This window comes from Lycium ferocissimum, chromosome 9 (genome assembly GCF_029784015.1).
Source record: "Lycium ferocissimum isolate CSIRO_LF1 chromosome 9, AGI_CSIRO_Lferr_CH_V1, whole genome shotgun sequence".
Classification (NCBI taxonomy): Eukaryota; Viridiplantae; Streptophyta; class Magnoliopsida; order Solanales; family Solanaceae; genus Lycium; species Lycium ferocissimum.
In genome coordinates this window covers 23,900,163-23,924,286 of record NC_081350.1, presented here as the reverse complement: position 1 = coordinate 23,924,286, position 24,124 = coordinate 23,900,163, and the positions used below count along the sequence as shown (strand labels likewise).

General features: G+C 38.5%; 1 protein-coding gene across 4 annotated transcripts in view; it reads left to right on the top strand.

The window, feature by feature from the left end:
- LOC132029960 (TATA-binding protein-associated factor BTAF1) overlaps window positions 1-24,124 on the top strand; it is a 39,313-nt gene that overhangs the window by 11,983 nt on the left and 3,206 nt on the right. For 2 of the 4 annotated variants that reach the window (XM_059419382.1, XM_059419384.1), the window contains 19 exons: window positions 6,043-6,380; window positions 8,522-8,630; window positions 8,712-9,348; window positions 9,853-9,985; window positions 11,341-11,409; window positions 12,270-12,481; window positions 13,037-13,262; window positions 13,457-13,627; window positions 14,857-15,282; window positions 15,386-15,829; window positions 15,959-16,078; window positions 16,156-16,638; window positions 18,427-18,965; window positions 20,279-20,771; window positions 20,852-20,920; window positions 21,782-21,886; window positions 21,970-22,194; window positions 22,259-22,519; window positions 22,600-22,649. In XM_059419382.1, coding sequence (XP_059275365.1) covers window positions 6,043-6,380; window positions 8,522-8,630; window positions 8,712-9,348; window positions 9,853-9,985; window positions 11,341-11,409; window positions 12,270-12,481; window positions 13,037-13,262; window positions 13,457-13,627; window positions 14,857-15,282; window positions 15,386-15,829; window positions 15,959-16,078; window positions 16,156-16,638; window positions 18,427-18,965; window positions 20,279-20,771; window positions 20,852-20,920; window positions 21,782-21,886; window positions 21,970-22,194; window positions 22,259-22,519; window positions 22,600-22,649 — 5,110 coding nt within the window. Of the gene's footprint in view, window positions 1-6,022; window positions 6,381-8,521; window positions 8,631-8,711; window positions 9,349-9,852; window positions 9,986-11,340; window positions 11,410-12,269; window positions 12,482-13,036; window positions 13,263-13,456; window positions 13,628-14,856; window positions 15,283-15,385; window positions 15,830-15,958; window positions 16,079-16,155; window positions 16,639-18,426; window positions 18,966-20,278; window positions 20,772-20,851; window positions 20,921-21,781; window positions 21,887-21,969; window positions 22,195-22,258; window positions 22,520-22,599; window positions 22,650-24,124 lie in introns of all 4 variants that reach the window. The other 2 variants (XM_059419383.1, XM_059419385.1) reach the window with 2 other exon arrangements.

The window sequence follows — 24,124 nt, the reverse complement described above, 5'->3', positions numbered from 1 at the left end:
AGAAGATTCAGAAGAGACATTTCTAGGATTTGTGATATGAAGGTAACTGTTACACCCCGGAAAGTTTGCGTTACCAAGACTGTCGATGGCTTAGTACGAGCTCAAGGGAGAGCAGAGTTATACAAGAATTAGGGATGAAGATTATATTATCTCTCGTATAAGAGTGTACATATGACATTGGAGATCGTATGGAGTAAATCGGTTAACAAGTTACACGATGATAGCCCTCGTAACCATAAGTTAAGGTGGGGCCCACATGTCGGATTTTATAAAGGACATATGAAGAGATATATGGGTAGTACATGAAGTTGAGCAAGTCCTAAGAAGGACCCATAAGCCAAAAAATGAGTGTAAGCCCTCCAAAAGGACGATTTAAGAAAACGTTTTCGGGTGATCTGACTTCGAGGGGCCAAAACGGTATTATGAGTTTGGAATTTGGGAAAACTCTCAGAATGAAAGTTGTAGATAATTGAAATAGCTTTCCAACCATAGGTCGTGGGTTCACAGGTGACATCGGGATAAGGAGATATGGACGTTTTAAGGCAGAAAGGTCAGTGGGCCAGCCCAACCCGAGCCCAACCGGGTCAGGCCCATTACCCACACACTTTTAAGTAAAATTTCAGCCTTTTCTCCTCATTTTCATACCAAAACACCCAGAAAATTCTGGAGAAAAAGAGAGAGGGAGAGCCTAGAGAGAAAAAACCAAATTTGACCAAAATCGAGCCCCGAATTCCAAGCCCATGAAGAGAAAAGTGTCGTACGTCGCGTTGCCTTGATTTGAGCTAAAAATCAACCCCGAAGAGGGTGGACGTGGTGGTCGTACACTTCGAGGTAAGATTAAGGTTCCTTTTCATTGTTAACAAGTTTATTCGAGTTTTAACGGATTAGAACGGAGGGAATAGTGTGATAAATTCGTTTGTTGGTGTTGTCGGATTATGAATTTAGGCTTGAAGAGAAATTTGGATAAAAATATATGTATTTATTTTGTAGGATATCAAGATGTTGTTATTGATGTTGGTGGGCGGTCCCATTTGCTGTAAAAGTGGGCGGTCCCATTCGCCGTAAAAGACACTTTTACGGCGAATGGGACCGCCTAAAACATAAATCACACGTACATAACCGAACGAAAGAACTATTCACAACCCACACTTATGTCCCCCCCCCCCCCCAAGAGTAACGATCGTATCACATGACGGGACGGGCCCGCCGTACCCCCTGAATAGACATATGTATATATATACAACGAAAGTGTTCCGACCAAAATATAGGCTCTAACGAGGGAGCGCTCCAAGATAGCAGTAACAAATATCCTAGGGTCGGCGGATCACCGTAACGATCGTCCGTACCGCGGGCATGAAACGCGACCCCAGAAGAAAAAGGGTCGATCGAAATATGACCGAGTACGTAAAGTACGAAATACAAGAATGCAGTCATAACTGAGATAAAAGTACAGAAACGAGGACGATAACCAGAATATCCAACCTGCTTGCTCTTAAACACAAATCATGCATATCAATATCATATCCAACCTGTTATGGGACTTAGTGACACAATCAGACAATCATTCTGCACATGTGTATACATATAACGTGTCCCGGCCCTCTAGTGAGGGGCTCGGTAAATAAGATCATATCACCATCATATATATACATATAACGTGTCCCGGCCTCAGTGAGGGGACTCGGGAATAACGTGTCCCGCCTACAACGAGGGACTCGGTGAGGGAGATCCCGTTCCATCACGTGTACATCATACTCGGCCCATCCCGCGGGTCGGCGCCATCATCACATCATATATATATGACGTGTCCCGCCTCTAACGAGGGACTCGGTGAATAATACAAAGAGAGCCACAAGACGAAAAACATGTCCTGGCCCGGGACTCAGTGAAAGATGTAACAACCATACGCACGAGCAGAGTAGTAAGTAACCACACACGCATAAATCATCCTTTGCGACTCAATAAATAAGTAGACAATCAACGCTCGAGTATCAGGATCATAGTCACACTCGACTCTTTTTGAACATCATTACGAACTATGTCAAATACGTCTCGTGATCATAAACATGTATCAAGCCAATCCGAGCCCGCCTATGAAAGTTAGGGACATCATACATTATAGAACACTTTTGGAACGATTTCTTTACGCATCATTTACTATCCAAACATACAAAAGACTCAAAGGCAATAGCTTGACTATATTAAGAATGCGTATATCAAGAAGTGAATAAGAATCGTAGACATGCTCGGATCGTAAGAATAGAGTTACCCCAAGGCTCGTATCGTATCATACCTACATCTAAGACATGCCAAAAGAAAGAAGGGATAGGCTTTACTTACCTGTTCCACCTCTTATTAGCTACGCTTATTCGTCCAAGCTCGCAAGTCTACATTTAAGAGGATTTACACAATCATTAGACTCATTATTACACGCTTGTCTTAGTCCTTTAAATAAATTCATTTATAGTCCGCCGAAATTATATGCTTAGCCCGAAATTCCAATTCAATAACCAACAACATCAACAACAATACCAATAGTAATAACATCATTTCCAACACAACATATGCCATAAAATGTACCCTTTCACACAATCGTTTTCCCATTTTCTCAACCAACCAACTTGCGATACGACTAATTAATAACTTTATTTCCGTACGGAAGCCGAAATTAATATCACCAACATCGATAACAACATCTTCAATATCCTACAAAATAAATACATATATTTTTATCCAAATTTCTCTTCAAGCCTAAATTCATAATCCGACAACACCAACAAACGAATTTATCACACTATTCCCTCCGTTCTAATCCGTTACAACTCGAATAAACTTGTTAACAATGAAAAGGAACCTTAATCTTACCTCAAGTGTGCAGCCACCACGTCCACCCTCTTCTTCGGTTGATTTTTAGCTCAAATTGAAGGCAACGCGACGTACGACACTTTTCTCTTCATGGGCTTCGAATTCGGGGCTCAGATTTTGGTCAAAATTGGTTTTTCTCTCTAGGCTCTCCTCTCTCTTTTTCTCCAGAATTTTCTGGGTGTTTTGGTATGAAAAATGAGGAGAAAAGGCTGAAATTTTACTTAAAAAGGTGTGGGTAATGGGCCTGACCCGGTTGGGCTCGGGTTGGGCCTGGCCCACTGACCTTTCTGCCTTAAAACGTCCATATCTCCTTATCCCGATGTCGCCTGTGAACCCACGACCTATGGTTGGAAAGCTATTTCAATTATCTACAACTTTCATTCTGAGAGTTTTCCCAAATTCCAAACTCATAATACCGTTTTGGCCCTCGAAGTCGATCACCCGAAAACGTTTTCTTAAATCGTCCTTTTGGAGGGCTTACACTCATTTTTGGCTTATGGGTCCTTCTTAGGACTTGCTCAACTTCACATGTACTACCCATATATCTCTTCATATGTCCTTTATAAAATCCCGACATGTGGGCCCCACCTTAACTTATGGTTACGAGGGCTATCATCAGGTAACTTGTTAACTGATTTACTCCATACGATCTCCAATGTCATATGTACACTCTTATACGCAGATAATATAATCTTCATCCCTAATTCTTGTATAACTCTGCTCTCCCTTGAGCTCGTACTAAGCCATCGACACCCTTGGTAACGCAAACTTTCCGGGGTGTAACAGTAACGTTGAGTGCTATAGTCAGTCAGGGAGTATGACAAACTTAATGAGTAGAATTTAGCAATTTTCCGTGGATAAGTAGGTCTGGAACTTTGGCAGACTGATCTGGGTGCTTTCTCACAGTGGATCAGAAACAGATTAGCTTGTCGTAAATATCTTGTATCTGAAAGAGTACAACTAATATCTAGTTCTCCACTTAAGTGAAGTGGTGATTGGTAAATGAAGAAGGGGAAGGCTGTTCCACAACGATCATGGACTGGGATTTTGGTATTTGAAATTGAGGCCAATAAAAGAGGAGTTTCTTGTAAGATATTTCAAGAGAGGTTATTCTGTTCTAATAATAGGTTCAACTCTGTTACAATGTTGAAGTATTGTGCAAATCAACAAGATATCCTATCTCTTTGATAATATATGTAGCCTTGTGACTTCTGATGGTGTATATATCTGTTATTGCAAATTTCTTTTTTTTTTTTTTTTTTTTTTTTTAGTAGTTTTATGCCCCTTAACATTCTAAAACTAGCAGAGACTATTATCTTCCTGAAGGGCTTGAAGAGGTTAATATATATTAAAGAGTAATTGAGCTTCTCTTAGTCAACCTCCTTCTCTCTCCTGCCACTTATAGTAGATGAACATCTTCCATGGATAGCAATGATAAAGGTTCTTCAAAGAACAAACTTTTTTTCTTGTTTCCTCATTATGTATGGGATATGTTTTTTTTTTTTTGGGGGGGGGGGGGGTGTGTTTGTAAGAGGATGAACCTAGATGTATTCCAAAAGATGAATAAGGAGGATGAAGCTTGAAAGCTAGAAGAATGAAAGGTCTTCAGGGCTTTTGTCTAGTGGTAAGAGCGATGCTCGATGCTAGAGAGTTGCAATGTACACTAAATATTTCTAATCAAGATCGATTGTATAGTTTCCTATGTTATGTTTTGGATCTCATTTGTGCAATGTGTTCGGCCACTTTCCTCCCTATGTTAGGGGGTCCCATTGTTTGCATAGCGTTAGTAAGATAAGAGTTCAAGTTTTACTGTGTTTGAGTCAAAGTGGGCAAAAGTAGATTTTAAAAGTAACTGGTTGACAAATAAAAATAAAAGAATACTGAATTTTGTGGAGAATTGGTTTCCCTCTTAGAAAATAAGACACAATTTTGGGATAAACCCAAAATGAGCTTTGGGCAGTTAATAAACCTGAGCATGTTCTTAGACACTACCCAAGGCTTATGTTATTGACATTCTTCAAGATGGCAGCGATGCAAGAAAGTAATCTTTTTCATTGGTTGCCTCCTTTCTATTGCTTCAACTTTTGTCTTCAAAACTCTCTGGTTTCATATAGTATGTTAACCCTAATGTTGGTTTCCGCTTCAACTGTTGCGTATCTAGAATCACCTCGTGCTGTATTACGTTCTTTTCTTTGGGGTGGGGGTGGGAAGGAGTAAATTTGAAATCTCTTAGGCAGGTATTCCTTACCTTTATCCTTGAACTTCCATGCAAGTTGGAGAAGAAACATATGGAATTTATGGTGTCATTTATTTCATCCAACCAATCGAATTCCAATATTTAGAACTCATTGCAGTTTTCTGTATTTGTAACTGTGAATACCATGTAAATTTCGTAGAAACCGCAAAAGAAGTATTTCTTATTAGGTGGTCGTGGTAGTTATGATCTGTAGAAAGCAAATTTGAGTATATGTCATGTGATTAGATGTGCAGCTATGGGAGGAAGCTGTGCTAGGTATGTGAGGTTATTACGAAGTACTTCATAGATTGAATTTCAGTTACACACCTGACCACCTGCATGTGGGAGAAAGTAGCATAGCTGTGTGAGTTTAATAACTAGTTTCCTTATTTTAAGTTACATACCTAACCACCCATAAGTGCATGCGCTAGCATGCCTTGGTGAGGATAGTTCTTAGATCATTTAGGTCAAATTGTTCACACCAATCCTAACTCCTGTTTCTATACATCAGTAGATGGTAGATATGGCAGTGTGTAGAAGTCTCGACATTTACTAGTTCAGTTATTGGTATTGCTGGGCTGCGGGACCTGCTCTGTCTAAGTGCATTTCAGCATAGTAAATTGTAGATGCTGTAGTTAGAAGAATGCTCCACTGTTTTACTTAGTCCAACTAATTAGAAGTCTCAAGTGGAATTAAGTTTTCTTAGGGAACATGTTTGCTCCTTCAATTTTATAATTCACTCGCTTTTGCCCCTTTTTCCTGATTGAGATAATTGTAACCAGTTTTTAGATGGTAACTATTTTTTCCTCACATGAAAAATCCTGAGGTTGGTTCCCTCATCTCTGCTAGTTAGTGTAGCGGGGTGCTTTCTTATTCTCTCTCTCATGTGGCTAAACAAATAAATTATTTGCAAACTAACAGGTAGTCATTCTCGTAATCAGGATTAGATGTGTGCGAACAGTTCATGGATGTCAATGAAATGATAAGGGATGAGGACCTGATCATGCAGAGAGCTAATTCTCCAGGAAATGGTGTTGCTGCTCAATATTATTCATCGAGGCCAGTTGGCAATATCCGGCATTTTGTTGCAAATATGGTACCAAGTGTCAGATCTCGGAGGCCAAGTGCACGGGAATTGAATCTGTTGAAGCGGAAAGCAAAAATAAGCTCAAAGGACCAAACGAAAGGATGGAATAAGGATGGAGATACAGAAGCTCCACAATCACAAGATATAATATCTCCTAGGGGCATGGGTCCTGACATGTCAAGCTCTAATAAGGTTACAAGATATTCTAACTGTGCTGTACACTTACATAATTCAGATACTAGGTGCTACTAATATCGATATGCATATGTATTTTCACTCACTTGCTGAAAGTTACTCTCTTCTAGCATCTTCATGTTTTTGGATTTTGTTATGATCTCTTTTTCTTCGTTTTCTTTGTCTGTCTTTTGAGATTCGGAATTCGTATTTTGCCCGCTCTCCTATCATACCGAGTATGTTAGAGAAAGATATCTGTGTGTGTAATGGAGTGAAAAATTTCTTTACATTCAAAGAGTCCTGTTTTTGTTTCTTCATGAACTTTTAGAGTTCACAGGATATCGGATATCCTAACTATAGTAGATGATTGTATAATCTTTTATGGATGCATTTTAGTTTTTCTTCTTATTTCGTTTCTGGATTGATATTAGTACAGTCTTGAAGGGTGAATCTTGTATGGGCATTGTACATGGGGATTTGTCTTAGCTTCTTCACTGTCGATGAATGCTATGTCGTGGTGCTTTCAGATTCTAAGTGCGTTTGTTAGTTTGGAGCTTCTAAATCCCCGGGTCTTCTTTGTGCAATTGCTATCAAACCTAAGTCCACTCATTAATCTGGGAGAAGTCTAGGTCTCCAGGTCTCTGTCGAGGATTATACTTGAATTTTGTCTTGGCACCAGTATTATATCTACTTTTGGACCTCTCCATCTATTAGTTATCCGTAGTTGCTTTGCCTTGATTCTAGTAAGTTCATCTGTTTGGTGCCGCGTTTCTTTTACAACAACAACAACAACAGCATCATACCCAGTACAATCCCGCAAGTAGGGTTTGGGGAGGGTAGGATGTACGCAGGGGTAGAGAGGCTGTTTCCGATAGGTGCCACGATTCTTTTACAATTTGATATTCATTGCTACTGACTTAGTATGGAAGTGCAACTTGCAATCTTTTGCTGTGAGCGGTTGCTTCGGGACCAAGTATAGGAATTCGGGCTGTTGGTAGATAATTGTCTCTGTGAGTGTGGCAGTTCAGTTATTGCCTTTACCCCTATGTCTTTTGCAGGCTTTGCAATGCTGTTGTAAAAGGAACTCACTTCTTGATATCTGGATGTCTGTTTTAGGCTTTATGAGTCCTGCCTGCAAAGTAAACCCAAGTGACAAACTGGACATAAACTTGTTTAGAGTTGGACTGGCATCGTATCTAGAGGATGTTGATGTGGAGCCCATAAATTTGAGTGCCACCTAAGCTAGTATGGTGCAGTGAATCTGGGAGTTATATTTTCCTGTAAATTTGTAATTAAAGGTCATGGGCTGAGTAAGTTTGTTAGCTAATAATTATTGAGAACTTGAGATCATGTATGCAAAATATGGCACCACTAGTGAATTTGAACTACTGCTTATTCTAGGAATTTTTAGCAGAGTTTTGAAACTGTAGAAGTGGGTTAATTTGAACTGTTTGTATAGAATTGTAGATATGGTCAGTTGACATTAAACTTGATAACTGCCCTGTAAATTTGCCATTAAAGCTTGAGGGGTAAATTCGTTGGTTATTGGTTAATTTACAGTCAAGATCATGTATGCAAGATGTGGCACACTTGTCTAAAATTCCACTTCTTGCTGGTTTATTGGGTCGTTTAATGTAGTTTTGAACTGTTCAAGTCATTTAGAATTGAAGCTATGGTCTATGTACGACTAAAATAGAGTCGTTCATTAACAATTTGACAGACAGAGAGTTGGGTGTTTTACAGAATTGAAGGTATGATGAAAAAAGAGGAACTTATCCGTTTTAACAATCAATATTATTTCATCCAAAAAAGAATCAATATTAATGATTAATATAGATACGGCTTTATCATACCCTTAAAGATCAATTCGAATCATCCTCTTGATCTGATAAGGTGTTTTCTTCAATAGATTAATCAACTATGCCTCAATTTCAAACAAACTTCTTTATTTTTCTAAAACTTTTATTCATGGTGATGGAAATCGTCCACTATGTTATTGTTTTTCTTGTAGGAAATTTTTTTGGTTTAGTATTCTTGATAAATCTGCGTATATCATTTCACATACTTCTGCATTCAAAAGCATGTGCTTTAGTAATTATCAATTTTTATCTATATTATCAACCTCAAAGATTCCGAGTCTTGAAATATATTTTTTGCAGCTACTTGGTGAAAACATCTCTGATGAAGATGGTCTAGAGTATGATGGAGATAAGATTTGGCCATTTCAGAGTTTTGTTGAGCAACTCATCCTTGATATGTTTGATCCTTGTAAGCAACTTCTATTACCCTGTTGCTCTTAATTCATTTCATGGGTTTCTTCTAAGATATTTGTTTCGTATTCTTCTTCAGTATGGGAGGTTCGTCATGGCAGTGTCATGGCTATGAGAGAGATCTTAACTCATCAAGGTGCTAATGCAGGAGTTATTATTCCAGACTTGAGATGTGATAGTGCATTAAATATTAAAATAAAAGAGAGGGTAGACAAGAATACTGTCAAAAGGGAGAGGCCAATTGATCTGAGGGTAGATGACAATACTGTTAAAAGGGAGAGGCCAATTGATCTGAATATGCAAGTTCCACCTGATGAGTTAGAGTCAGTTTCCAAGAAACTGAAGGTTGAACCTGAAGTTGCATCGTATTTGGCGATGGATACAATGGTCTGTACCAGCATGGATGGTGATCCTGGCAGTGTTAGTGTAAAAGTGGAGGATGCTGGATTGAGTTTGGCGGTTGAACAGGCAAATGGTTCTGTTAAGCCGGAGACTCAATCTCATCTCAGTGGTGGAAGCCTGGGTAATGATATGTCAGAGGAGAAGGGAGGTGGCGTGGATAAGACTTCGATGGAAAAGATGGGTAATCTAGAAAATCTTCCTGAGAATTGTGAGCTGATGAACTTGGTTAAATTGGCTAGGCACTCTTGGCTCAAGAATTGTGAATTTCTTCAGGATTGTGCTATTCGTTTCTTGTGTGTCTTATCATTGGATCGGTATGGTCTCCTCTCCTTTGGTTTGATATCTTTGAGTTTAGCTTTGTTCTCAATCCCCCAGCCAAAAGAAAATAAAAACGAAAGAGAGAAAAATAATCCAGAAGAAAAAGAAAAGGAAGACAGCATTTAATTAATCTATAGACATTGAGAAATGTCTTGGAATACCAAACAGGAACAAAAGCTGCCTAAAGATTACACTATTCTACTCTTTCTGGTAGACTGCTCTTGGTTCAATTTTCTGAGGCTTATAGCAATGTGCTTTTCCCTTTTCAATTTTTTGCATTCTCCCCTTTTCTTCCTTTTCCAAGATATTTCTTTAGCTGTCTGTATCTCAACTTTATTTTATTACTGGTTGCCCTGCTTGATTCCATAATTCCTGATGTGAAGGTTTTTTTTCTCTTTAGGTTACTGACCCCCCCTTTCGCTTATTAATGGTTATTTTTCTGTAGGTTACTGATATACCCCACCCATCCTTCACTTTTTTGCTTTTTCTGTCATTGACAGTTTTGGAGACTATGTATCGGATCAAGTTGTGGCTCCTGTTCGTGAGACTTGCGCACAAGCTTTAGGCGCTGTGCTTAAGTACATGCATCCTACTCTAGTTCACGAGACACTGAATATCTTGTTACAGATGCAGGTAAATATGACCCGAGCGCAGCCTTTTGTGGTATGGCTTTTAAGATTTTTAACTTCCATCACAAGTTGATACTCTCCTTTCCCTCTAGCTAGTAGTCCCCAGTTGAGATGGATTAGTATGGTTGTTGTACTTCTTACAATTCACTTTCATTTGAACGAATTAATGAACATTGCAAATCCTTACCATATCTTGCATTACTCCCTTTGCTCCGTTTATCCAATTCACTGTGTCTTGGAATGCTAGTAAGTGTTTGATTCAGGCAAAAAGATAGTTTCCCTTTGCTCCGTTTATCCAATTCACTGTGTCTTGGAATGCTAGTAAGTGTTTGATTCAGGCAAAAAGATAGTTTCTCCGATTGTATTAACTTCTAACTGGAAATCTCAATTATTCCTTCTGCCATGTCTGATAGGGCAAGTAAAGCAATAGCATCTGCAAAACTTAACGTCATGGTCTCTTCTGTCAAATAGTGTAAAGATAGAACTGCGTGAAGAGAGTGGGCTAATATAAAAATTTCGGTCTTCTTTTGCACAGTGACGACCTCTCTCTTTTCTATTCCTCAACCAAAAAGCTTCAGCCCAACATGTCGGCCCATCTAGTATTAGGCAACACACAATTTGATCTTCGTTGATCATGCTAAGTTTGCTATAGACCTAACTTTTAGAGGTTAATCGTATGTACCTCCCTTGAGGTTTGCCTAATTAAAGGTGTTGTGGAGTCAATAGTTCAACGGCGTAGAGAGGAATTTTGAGTCTTTGCTGCCACTTGCCACCCACACAAGTATTTTTTTTGATGTACTTGGTTCTGGAAAGAAATCTGGCTTGCTTGAGGGTGTGCTAAAAGACCACAGTTAATATAAGTCTCTTCTCTATTAACCAGTTTAAGACTTTTTTTGATCAAGAAAGTGTATTTTTCATTCATAAAAATGGCCATATACAAGGGGTATACCAAAAAGGTGAAGGATCTACAAAAAGACATGATTCTCTACAAACTCCACCCAGTCATCTATACAACAAGGGACCTTCTGAGTGCACCAAAAGAAAATAATGGAACGGAGACTACTCAACTGAGAAAAGCTTGACTCTACCCCTTTCAAACGTTCTCCTATTTCTATCTCCCCAAACAACCCGCATTAGCGCAAGAGGGACAATGTTCCAAGCCCTTCGGCTTCTCCTTCTTCTCCCGCTCTTCCAACTGAACATCAACCAGTTTAAGACTTTAAAAGTTCAATATCATCTGAAGTTTCATATTTTAAGTTCAACAATGGTATTCAATTTGGGACAGGCACATTGTTGATTTGTGTCCCTTTCAGAATAGGTTTTGACAACTGTTTTAATTAGCTGTTCTGGGATTTTCAGCGTAGACCCGAATGGGAGATTCGTCATGGGAGTCTTTTGGGGATCAAGTATCTAGTTGCCGTGCGGCAGGTAAATCTTATTTTATTGGATGGTTTGCTTAGCTGGATTTTTCTGCTGGATTCTTGCCTTAAATAATCTAATCTGATTGTTATACGCAATTTGATTTTAAACTATTTGTGTAGTGAAGTTGTTCGTGCTCGAGTTTTTGAGTCATTGGAATTTCTTTTCTTGAACTGTCATCTAGTAACATTGTTAGCTTACGAACAGAAAAACAAGGCTAGTGGGAAAATCTTTTGTTTGAGTGAGTAGACGAACAAAAGGTTGAAGTTGGGTTGCTACTTGTTGCTGTAGTTAATCTTATCTTGGTCGATGAAATAACTAGGAATAGGATGATTATGAAATTATTTCTTCCTATTATTTTTCTTGTGATCTTTTTTAACAGGAATTATGATTTGTCTAAAGAAGATGTATAATGCTGTTTTTTACGTCCTTTAAGAGAATCAGAAAATAAACTAACTCAATCTCCAGCACGTTACTTTTGTCTTCTATTTATTGGATCTAAAGTTGCTTTGGTGATGTGGGTTGTATGGTATTTTCCCTAGATTGATAATACAGGGTCTTTCAGAAACAACCTCTCTACCTCCCAAGGTAGGGGTAAGGTCTGCGTACACTCTACCCTCCCCAGACCCCACTTGTGGGATTACACTGGGTATGTTGTTGTTGTTTTCCTTAAAATACAATCAGGGGTTGAAGAAGTGTTACTTGATAGCTGGTTTTAGTCCTGCAGAGTTGGCAGTGTGGTCTCATATGTTATCCACAGAAGTTTCCAGTTCAACTCCTTTTGTTTACTCATTTTAGTATTCTTGTTGCATGTACATTATACCGACTATGCTGTTTTTGTTGCTAATTTTATTCTCCCATGAGAACAGGAGATGCTTACTGAGTTGCTTGGCTGTGTTCTCCCGGCATGTAAAGCTGGGCTCGAAGATCCTGATGATGATGTGAGAGCTGTTGCAGCAGATGCTTTATTACCCACTGCAGCGTCTGTTGTTGCTTTAAACGGTCAGCTGTTGCATTCTATAATCATGTTGCTTTGGGATATTTTGCTTGACCTGGATGATCTAAGTCCATCTACGAGCAGGTAATTTTTATTTTTTCACAAGGTCCCTTCAACTTTGAGTTACAAACTTGCTCACCTTGGTGAATTTCATTCCTCAAGTGCGATTGTTTCTTCTCTGCAAGCTTTTAGCCTTCAATATCTCATATCAGTCGTTCACTTTATTGTTTGGTCAAGATATTATTGCAACTATGTAAACAAGGAAGAAGAAGATAACTTGTATTTAATTGGTCGTAGGCAACAACAGGAGTGCTCCTAAAACCTAGTTTGATGATGGCCTTTTTGTTTGGGTCATTCATTCCCCTCAAATTCCAACTGATGATTTTAGAATCCTTCAACACATTTCCTTTTCCCCTCCCATTTGCCCCGACCTCTGTCTCATTCCCCCGCTCTCAGCTTCCTTATTTCTCCTCCCCCTTCCTTAATGATTGTGGTTAATGATGAGCTGCCTTGTGTGGCAGGATCTTTAGGCAGTAGAGTTTCTCTGCCTTTCCCACTATCTCATTTGTTCATAAATTTGAATTTCCAGATCACCCCCAAAAGTTTATCTTGATCTTCTCTCTGCCTTTGATAATGCAGTGTGATGAATCTGTTGGCAGAGATCTACTCTCAGGAGCAAATGATTCCCAAAGCTTTTGGGGAGAAAAAGAAATTTGATCTCAATGAAATTGATCGACAAGATGACCTTGGGGAAGGGATATGGTCTTCAGAAAATCCTTATATGCTATCAACATTGGCGCCAAGATTATGGCCTTTCATGAGACATAGTATCACTTCAGTCCGTTATTCAGCTATCCGGACTTTGGTAATCTTCCTTGTTTGATCCTTTTTTTATTTGCTATTAACATATTGGACTGTTATTAGTTGTATACATCGCCATAGGAAGGTATTATCTGTTTGTATTTTGATAGATTTGTGTTTGCATAAATTGGTTTTATACAGTGCAAGTGCGCCCGAGTATAGAAGATATATAGCTGATACTTAAATTTTCTGGTACAGGAGCGATTGCTTGAAGCCGAATATAAGAGGGGTATTGCTGAGTCATCTAGCTCTTTCTGGCCTTCATTTATTTTGGGTGATACTCTCAGGATTGTTTTCCAGAATTTGCTGCTTGAATCAAATGAGGAGATCGTGCAGTGCTCAGGCAGGGTTTGGAGGATCCTTCTCCAGGTTTGTTATGTATACCTGTTCGTCCCAAGTAAACCCAAGATCAGCATTTCACTTTTCACAGTGCTATATTGTATTGCGTCAACACAAAAATTCTGTAAATGACTATGATAGTGCATTATTGTCTTAATTGATATCTGATATTTGAATCAGAGATGTTCTAGCAGATTGTACCATGAAAAGAATCCTTATAATTTTTCTTATTATATCATGAAAATAATAGGAGCATTCTCTAAGATGACATATCTGGAGGTGATTGGGATTTGGGATACAGAGGGATACTATCCTATGTTGGTAGAAGAGATTTTTCTAAGATGACATATCTGGAGGTGATTATAAGTCTGGTATTCAGCTATTTAGTTAGTTGCTAGAGATTCTGGTAGGTTGTATTTAGTTGGATGGAAGAATTGAGGTGGCTGGATATTTAATTTCCTTATCTAGAAAGTGGAGTCATTCATTTGATGGTTTTAATCCGATTTCATCTGAAAATGAATTCCTGTCTCTACAAAGTTTCTGACCCTCTTCCCTTATATTCTCTTGGTGTAAACAGAAAGTCCCTAGTTGTATAGATGATTGGGTGGAGCTTGTAGAGAATCATATCTTTTTGTAGATTCTTTACCTTTTTGGTATATCCCCTGTATATGGCCAGTTTGGCCATGTTTATGAATGACAAGTAAAAAAAATTTCTGACCCTCTTCTGTATCTATTAAGTATGAATTTTCTCTATAGAGCCTGCTTATTTGTTTCCTTTTGTGTCATTTGAGGTATAATTTGATGTGAATTCTGTATTCAGATTCAAAGCGCTCATCCGTTGGGCTTTGATGTACTAAAGAGGAAAAACAGTAGTTTGGAATCGTCCCTTTAGTTAATTGTTACTCCTTTCAGTGAAATTTCACATCTCTCTCTCACTTTTTCCCCATGTTATTAAGGAAGCATCAACTTATCCAGGGAAAGAATATGCTAGCTTCATATAATTGGCTAAAAGATTAAGTAGGGCTACAATGTTATTATTTAATGTAGGCTAAATAGGGATCAGAAGTACACCTTTGGTGTATTTTCTTTGTTGATAATAGATATGTTAACTGTTCAAAAAAAAAAAAAAAGGCATCAGAGGACAGGATTGCTGCTTCTGAATCATTAACCTTGAGCAAGTCATTTTATTGTTAGCTGAGAAAATTGTTCTTAGTTATTGATCTTCTTATATTTGAGATATCTATTTCAATTGCTGTTAGTGCCCGGTGGAAGACTTGGAAGATGCTTCAAAGGCATATTTTTCTTCCTGGTTGGAGTTAGCAACTACTCCATATGGTTCATCATTGGATACTGCAAAAATGTTTTGGCCTGTAGCTCTTCCTCGCAAAAGCCACTTCAAAGCAGCTGCAAAGATGCGAGCTGTGAAATCGGAAAACGATTCCCTTAAAAGCATATGCTCAGATTCAGGTGAAGGCACTAATGTGGTGGAGAAAAGTGGAGAGGCTTCCACCAGCAGTGGAAAGATTGTGGTTGGTGCTGATGTCGACATGTCGGTCACGTATACACGCGTTGTTACTGCTACAGTCTTGGGCGTTTTAGCTTCTAGGTTGCGTGAAGGTTCTTTGCAATTTTTTATTGACCCCTTATGGAAGGCGCTTACCTCTCTATCTGGAGTTCAACGCGAGGTACATTATCTTAAACAAGTGTTCAGCAGTGGTCTTCATATTTTGCCTTTATATTTCCCCTTCTATATGCCAAATTTAAACTGGAGTTTTGATGGTGAATCAGGTAGCTTCAATGGTGCTTATTTCTTGGTTTAAAGAACTGAAAACCAGGAACATTTTGGATATGGATGGGGTCGTTGCTGGCATCTCTAGTAATTTTAGGAGCTGGTTGTTGGATTTGTTAGGCTGCACTAATCCTGCTTTTCCTACAAAAGATTCTCTTCTTCCTTACATTGAACTCTCAAGAACATATGATAAAATGCGCAATGAAGCTCGTCAACTGTACCTTGTGACCGAGTCATCTGACATGTTTAAAGATTTGTTATCATCCACCCCGGTTGACCTGGATAATCTCAGTGCGGATGATGCAATGAATTTTGCATCTAAACTTCAATTTTCAAGTATTAATACTGGGGGGGAGGAATCTGCTGAGCAGAACAGTTTGGACGAACTAGAAACATTCAAACAGAGGCTTTTGACCACTTCTGGGTATTTGAAATGCGTCCAGGTATGTTTTTGGGGTGATTCTTTAAACATGGTATCTGATTAACCGGTTAAGTGTATTAGCTCTAGTCTTCTGCTGATTTATCACATCATTTTTTCTAACTTTCAAGTCTTTTCCTTTGACAACTTGCAGAATAATTTGCATGTTACTGTCTCTTCTTTACTGGCTGCTGCTGTTGTCTGGATGAATGAGCTTCCCGTGAAACTGAATCCAATTATTTTACCTTTGATGGCTTCTATTAAGAGAGAACAGGTAAGTGGATAATGTTTGAAATTTCCTGAACAGAGAGCACTTGCTATTTGTATGTTCATAATTGTTCATTTTTGAAGGAGGAGGTATTACAAAGTAAGGCGGCTGAGGCTCTTGCAGAGCTTATCTATCGTTGTATGGGACGGAAGCCTGGACCAAATGATAAGTTAATTAAGAACCTCTGTAGTTTGACATGCATGGATCCTTGTGAGACACCTCAAGCCGGAATTTTGAATTCTATAGAAATAATTGAAGAGCAAGATCTTCTATCCTCAGGAAGTAGCAGTAATAGACACAAATCAAAAGTTCATATGCTCTCCCCTGGTGAAGATCGTTCAAAGGTCGAGGGCTTCATCAGTAGACGTGGATCTGAACTTGCCTTGAAGTTCTTATGTGAAAAATTGGGTGGATCCTTGTTTGAAAAGCTACCTAAGCTGTGGGACTGCCTAGTGGAAGTTCTTAAGCCTTGTAATCTTGAAGGCATGACTGCAGAAGATGAAAGGCTTACTACTCAAGCTATTGAGTTGGTTAAGGATACTCAGAACTTGATTAACAATATCCAGGTCAGTCCCAATGGTCGTAATTCTTCGATTCTTGCACTTTTTGATAACTACATGTTTATTGCAAATGCAACCAAAAAGGGAATAAATATGGTATGTAAGAAGTACGGACAAAAGTAGGCTAAAATGGCTTCCCATGAAAATTGTTGTCATCCATTTGGGTGGATGGATGGATGTCTGATCTGATGTTCTGGGGGCTATGCAAAAGATGCAGAAGTTTTGTCCCTATTCTCCAATGGTGCGCAAGTGCCAATGGAGCTACTTCCCATGCTCTATTTCCTTCTTTTATTTGCTATCATTGAAGATCATTTACAAGCAAGAGGGGATACTTGTAATGTTTTATTGCTAAACAGCGATTGGACCAGAGAATGCGATTGTAGTAGGAAATGATTCTCTTTGTGAAGCTACCCTTTATTCTGATCTCAGTCCTCTGTACCTTCTGTTAGGTAACTATGCCATGATGAGTCCTCTTCTTTTTGTAAAAAAAATATTAACAACTCTTTGTTGATGTTAATTACCTGTAGAAAGCAGATTTTTTTTTATAGGTTATCATCAAAATCTCTAATTTTTTCTGGGATTTTCTCTTTCCTAGAGATTATTATGGGTATAACTCACAATTATTTCTTGGGCGGTAGGACTTTGTTACAAATATCGGGCTTCAATAATGAAAGTAAGAAAATGTTGTTTGGTTGGGATTTATCGGAGCTTTTTAGTTTCTTTGTGGTGATTCTTAGCTGTATTATCATTTCCACTTTATTAACTCCTGAAGGATATTTATTTTGGTAAGCAAAAAAAACTCATGACGGAGGAATAGAAAGGAGGAGAACCAACAATCAAGCTCAAATGCTGGAAGTGAAGGAGGATATGGAGTTCTCTTATCTTAAAAATGCCCTTATATACCCGCTGATCCTTGAAGGCCCAACACTTCCTCATTGTGTTTGTCCTGCTTACTATCTAAAGAAGAACCAAAATTCTTCTCCGACCAAAAATCCTATATATGTTTTCTAGTACTTCTCATGTAGCTTTTGAATTTATCCGTTTTTTAAAACTTAAAATTGATAGTTGTTTGAATCTAGAGAAACATTGCTTATTTCATTTGTGAAGATTGAATCATGTCATCTCTTTTGCGATGGAGTGAGTGCAAGTTGCTCGTATAGATAACAGTAGCAGAGGTGTAACTAGTCTGCCATTAAGATCGAGCAGTTTGATCACATGCTTACAGAAGCCAATTTACAAGTGTTGTTGCTTAACTGACATTGGCTTGGGGTTTTTTGCTGGAAAGAAAACAAAAGGCAAATGAATAATGCACCTAAGACATTATGTATTTGTTACCTTTGGGAAGCAACAACTGCAAGTTTTAGCAAGAGTCAATTCATGAGAAATGTATTCTCTCTGACCCAATTTATATGGTACTTTTTGATTGGGCTCGGAGTTTAAGAAAGAAAGAAAGACTTCTGAACTTGTGGTTTAAAACAAGCCATAAATATTTGCATGGCTATTATCACATCTCATTTAGGTAAAATGGGAAGTTTAGAGTTAAATTGTTTCTAGATATGGAAAAATGACATTCTTTCTGGGACAAACTAAAAAGGAAAGTGTGCCAACATAAAATGGGACAGAGGGAAGAGTATATGATAATTAGCATTTGCCATCACTTAGCTTGTTATTGTTTCATATATTATTCATGAAGACATGATTAGTTTCAGTACTCTATTTCAGTTGGATGCTTTCTTTCTTTCCTTGACTTAAGCATTGTCTCTGTCTTCTTACTCTTTTTCCTTTGAGTGACAGGTAGTCCGTTCTATTGCACCACTGCTGGATGAGACATTAAGACCAAAACTCCTCACTCTCCTTCCATGCATTTTCAGATGTGTTCGTCATTCACATATTGCTGTGAGATTAGCTGCATCTAGATGTATTACAACCTTGGCCAAGTCAATGGCATTGGATGTGATGGGTTCAGTTATTGAGAATGTTGTGCCTATGTTAGGTGACGTTACATCTGTACATTCTAAACAAGGAGCTGGCATGCTTGTCAGTTTGCTTGTCCAGGGACTTGGTATCGAGCTGGTTCCATATGCTCCCCTTTTGGTAGTTCCCCTTCTGAGGTGTATGAGTGATTCAGATCATTCTGTCAGACAGAGTGTGACACATAGTTTTGCCACCCTTGTGCCTCTACTTCCATTAGCACGTGGTGTTTCTCCTCCTGTTGGTCTTAGTGAACACCTATCAAGAAGTCAAGAAGATGTTAAATTTTTGGAGCAGCTAATTGACAACTCTCATATTGACGATTACAAGCTCTCAACTGAACTAAAGGTGACATTGAGAAGGTACTACTTAGCCACTGATTGTCTCTCAAGTGTCTGCAATGTGATATTGTGATGAGCTGATTTTCTTAAAAACTAATATCTCGGTCTACCGCTGCCGAGATCGATATGTTCCTCTCTTTCTCCTACCTTCTTTTTCCTTGTTTTGGTTTCTCTCTATCCATATAACAAGGGTGGTGGAACCAAAATCGCCATCTATCATCAGGCTTTAAGATTCATTTTCTTCTTGTGAGATGATTAGCATTGGAATGTGCCAGAAGAAATAGTTGACAGTATATCATGCACATGAATGTAGGCAACATGCACTATAGGGAAGGGGGGGAGGGTGGCAAGAGTCTGTCTTAGGATATCTATCAATAAGGTATGCTTTCTGTATTTGAGATGCTGCAATTACATGAACAGTATGCCATGAACAACACAAGCACCTACCTTGCTTTAAATGGTCTCTGTGCCTGCTTTTATATTCACTACACCGTTGAAGCCAAGACAAGATAATTCATGCTACATGAATTACCCTCTGGATAGAGCTTATTGGAGATTGTGTCACGAGCTTACCATACAAGATAATTCATGCTCCGTGAATTACCCTCTGGATAGAGCTTATTGGAGATTGTGTTGCGAGCTTACCATACTCGAATTTTTTTGTACACCAATGACTGAAGACATACTATTCTAAGTGACCAGCTGCACGTTTGTAGCCCGAAGCATAAACTTTATGCTTAACAATAACGAAGAAAATTGAAAAGATATAATGGACAGCATATTACGCTTAAATATCTACATACTACAAGTACTTTTATTCATATTGTCCATAGTCCATCTGTTTCTAAACTGCCACACAACTTAATCACATAGTTGCAGAAAAGCATAAATATGTCTTGCAAGTTGTGTTCTTTTGAGGAACATGATAGGTCATTTCTAGTCACTGCTGCTGCTATATCTGCGTGGAAACTAGGGAAGAGATGCAAAAAACACAAAGTTTAACATTGCTGCTCTGTCTTGTTTGGTTTGCCTAATAAACAAAGAGGAAGAAAATTGCTTTTCTTGGGCCCTGTTGGTGAATGTAGAAATAAAAATGACGATTTCCTCCTTTTCTCTCAAATCCAAGCGAAGGAGAATTTCTATTAAGCTCAATTTCTCTTTATTTGCATTAGTCTCCTTGTGGGACATCCATTTAACCTTGGTGCCTTATTTGAAACGCAGAGTATTCCTTAAGCCAAACCCCAAAGAAAGAGGGAAAGAATGGAACTTCAATTTGCGCTTGAGAACGTTTTAGTAGTTGTTTTTTGGTCTAAGGTTCTCTCTTATGCTTTCAGGTACCAACAAGAAGGTATAAACTGGTTGGCATTTTTGAAGCGCTTTAGTCTTCACGGGATATTATGTGATGACATGGGCCTTGGTAAAACCCTTCAAGCATCAGCAATTGTGGCATCTGATGTAGCAGAGCACATTGCTCTAAATAGTTCCCAGGAACTACCTCCATCCTTGATAATATGCCCCTCAACCCTTGTTGGCCACTGGGTTTATGAAATAGAGAAGTTTATTGACGGTTCTTTGCTTACCACCCTCCAGTATGTTGGTTCTGCACAAGAACGCATTTCTCTACGGTCTCAGTTTAATCAGCATAATGTTATTGTGACATCATATGATGTCATCCGCAAAGATGTTGATTATCTTAGACAGCTGTTTTGGAACTATTGCATTCTAGATGAGGGACATATCATAAAGAATTCTAAGTCGAAAATAACAGTTGCTGTTAAACAATTGAAGGCACAACACCGCCTCATTCTGAGTGGAACACCAATACAGGTGTGTTAGTAGTTCAACCACAATTGAATATTTACAACAGCTCATTGGGTGCTTAACAATGAATCTGACTTAAATTGCAGAATAACGTGTTGGATCTGTGGTCACTCTTTGACTTCCTTATGCCAGGGTTTCTTGGAACTGAAAGACAAGTGAGTTACACCATTTAAGTTTTCTTGCCAGTTTAGTCAGTTGGTAAATTGCACTTTTTCTGTAGTTCATATGTTGTTCAATGTGTCTAATAATTAAATGCTTTTGTTCGATTTGTGCCTCCTAAAAGTTGGATTTGGGTGAGAGGTATGCACAAGAAAGCTGTCATACTACTTTCCATCCCTTCTAGTCATGAATTAACCTGCCCTCTTCTTCCCTTCAACTATCTCGATTTTACTTTCATAACAAATTGAATTGAGATTAACTGGCATCGAATTCTTTAGTCCTTTAGGATCCTTTATTTATAAGGGTCTGCGTTATGCAGGGTGAGAGCTCCGTTCATTCTGACTGCATGTGTCTCGTCAAGCTCTTTAGACACTTCTAGAAGCTTGATTATGTCTGTTTGAAAAGTTCATTAGTATATAGCAACATAAAATCCTAGGAGTGCAAATGGTAGACGTGGAAGCAAACAACAATTATTATAATATGCGATGTTTCTAACTAGGACACGGGTTTAATTTGGGGTAGCAGTTGGCTCTTTGCGAATGAATCCAATTATTCTTAGTAAAACGAGTTTCTTTACAATTTTTTTTTTTAAGTAAAAAGGCCATAACAGAACCAATAAAAAGAAGATTGCAAGTAGGGTATTCCCTGGAAACTGTTATTCATGGTTGTCATATGAAGCATTGTAATCTTTCCCATTTGGTACTGTAAGTGGGATTTTCCTATCATTTTGATTATGGGCATCATACGTTTCTTTCAGCATTTATTGTGGATGCTTTAGTGAAACTTTATTGTTCAGTTACAAATTTCTTATCGATCCAAAGTTGTTACGACACTTCATTTATTTGTTAACTTAACAGTTTCATGCCTCCTACGGGAAACCACTACTAGCTGCCAGAGATCCCAAATGTTCAGCCAAGGATGCTGAAGCAGGTGTGCTTGCTATGGAAGCATTGCACAAGCAGGTGGGTTCTTTCTACTTGCATATGGCCTTCTCAGTTCTTTTTACTTCTCATCTAGACTCAAGCTGAAAGGTTTTCCTTGACAGGTGATGCCTTTTCTCCTTCGCCGGACTAAAGATGAAGTCTTATCTGATTTGCCAGAGAAAATTATTCAGGATAGATACTGTGACCTGAGTCCTGTTCAGCTAAAACTCTACGAACAATTTTCGGGTTCACATGTAAGACAAGAAATTTCCAGCATGGTGAAGCACAATGAATCAGATGCAAGTCAAAAAAACGATTTGCCAAAAGCATCTTCTCATGTATTCCAGGTAAGTTGAGAATAGTTGTGATTATCTCTTTTGTGGTTGTGGTCTAATATCTCTGTTGTTTCAGGCACTTCAATACTTGCTTAAACTTTGTAGTCACCCTTTGCTCGTGTTTGGGGAGAGAGTTTCAGAATCCCTCTCATCTGTTGTGTCAGATCTCTTCTCTCCTGGTGCTGACATTGTTTCAGAACTCCATCAACTCCACCACTCTCCCAAATTAGTCGCCTTGCAGGAGATCCTTTCGGAGTGTGGAATTGGTGTTGATTCAGGTTCTGAAGGCCCTATTGGTGTAGGACAGCACAGAGTCCTGATATTTGCACAGCATAAGGTAATGCCTTGAACTTCTCAAGTTACTTTGTGATTGATTCTGTTCCTGTATTGGCCTGGAATTTAACCCGAACTTTGCAGGCCTTGTTGGATATCATTGAGAGAGACTTGTTTCAAAATCATATGAGAAAGTAAGAATTGTTCTTTCTTGTTTTTTTAATTTTCACAACTTCCTTTTGAAGTAAATTGAACCTGCCTATATTTCCATTTCCAATGAATATCTCTGACCTTTATTTTCAGAGGTTGAGGCATCTTGTAATGTATTTCTTGGGTTATCATGTGGACGGCCTCTTGGTTGTCATGATTAGGTTTTTGGATATTAGGGGCTCGTATGTTGTGAACCATCTATGTTGCAATTATGTTTATATAAACAGATTGGTTATATATTGACTAAACTTTTTCTTTTGAGAAAGCAAGATTAGTTCATTCTGTAGTTTTTTCGCATTTCACCTTGTAAAACTGGTATTCAGTTGGATATTAGTACATTAATCTATTCTTACATAAATTTTGGAACTCATACCTCTAGTTGTTCTCTAAATTTTAGAACACAGAATATCAAATTAGAAGCCACATAATATTTTGCAGTATTTTGAGTCAACAAGTTGTTTATGTTCTCAACTGTTTTCTAGCCCCAGAATTTTAGGATAAACAATTTTGGATGGGAGGACTAGCATGTAGTAGCATTTCATGTACTTCCAGTCTGCATATTTCTCTTTTGAAAGACTTTACCGCTACCTGCTTTGATATTGCTTTATCCTAAGCCGAGGGTCTATCGGAAACAGCCTCTCTACCCCAAGGTCAGGTCTGCGTACACTCTACCCCCAGACCCCACTTGTGGGATTTCGATGTTTTTGTTGCAAGGATTTCACCACTCCAAATATTTCTCTTTTTGAGGTAGTTAATGTGTTTCCTGAGATAGGTGATAGGTGAAGCTGACGACGAGAATTTTGAATAGTCAGAAAAGAGTAGTACTTTCATAATAGTCTTGTCCACAAGCAAAACAATCAACTTACCACTTTTGATGTCCCACGATTCTGCTAGTTTAGGAACAAAGGAGCCTGAACATAACCCAAGCTTTTAAAAAATTTAAATGTATTTTTGAAATGACAATTCAATCTTTATTCTTGGTTACCCAATGTTGGGCCCCGTGTTATATTGTAGGGGAGAAAGGTGTTAGAATATCCTACATCTGGTAGGGAATGAGTTGTTGTCTCCCTATATGGTTTTCAATAATCCCCACTTCTCGAGCTAGCTTTTGAGTTAGATTCAGTGTCCATTATGTTGAAACTTGTTAAAATAAAATGGCATTTGGGAATCTTGCCCTTTATCTTTACATTAGAGAGTAAAATAAAGTTGGTGCGGGAACATTTTATTGAAAGATGAATTTCAGAGTTTGTACTGCCAAAGAGACTTGACAATTCAGCAAATTAGGTGGACACAAGGTGGAGAGACTTTTTGGGACTTGAGATTTAGAAGGGAATTTCAAGATTGGGAAGTGATTGATTTTCAAAGATTGTTAACCTTATTACATAGGCAAGTCAATCGGTGGATAATCTTGATGATTGGTGGTGGGCCTGGGAAATAATGGAGTGTTCTCTGTAAACTC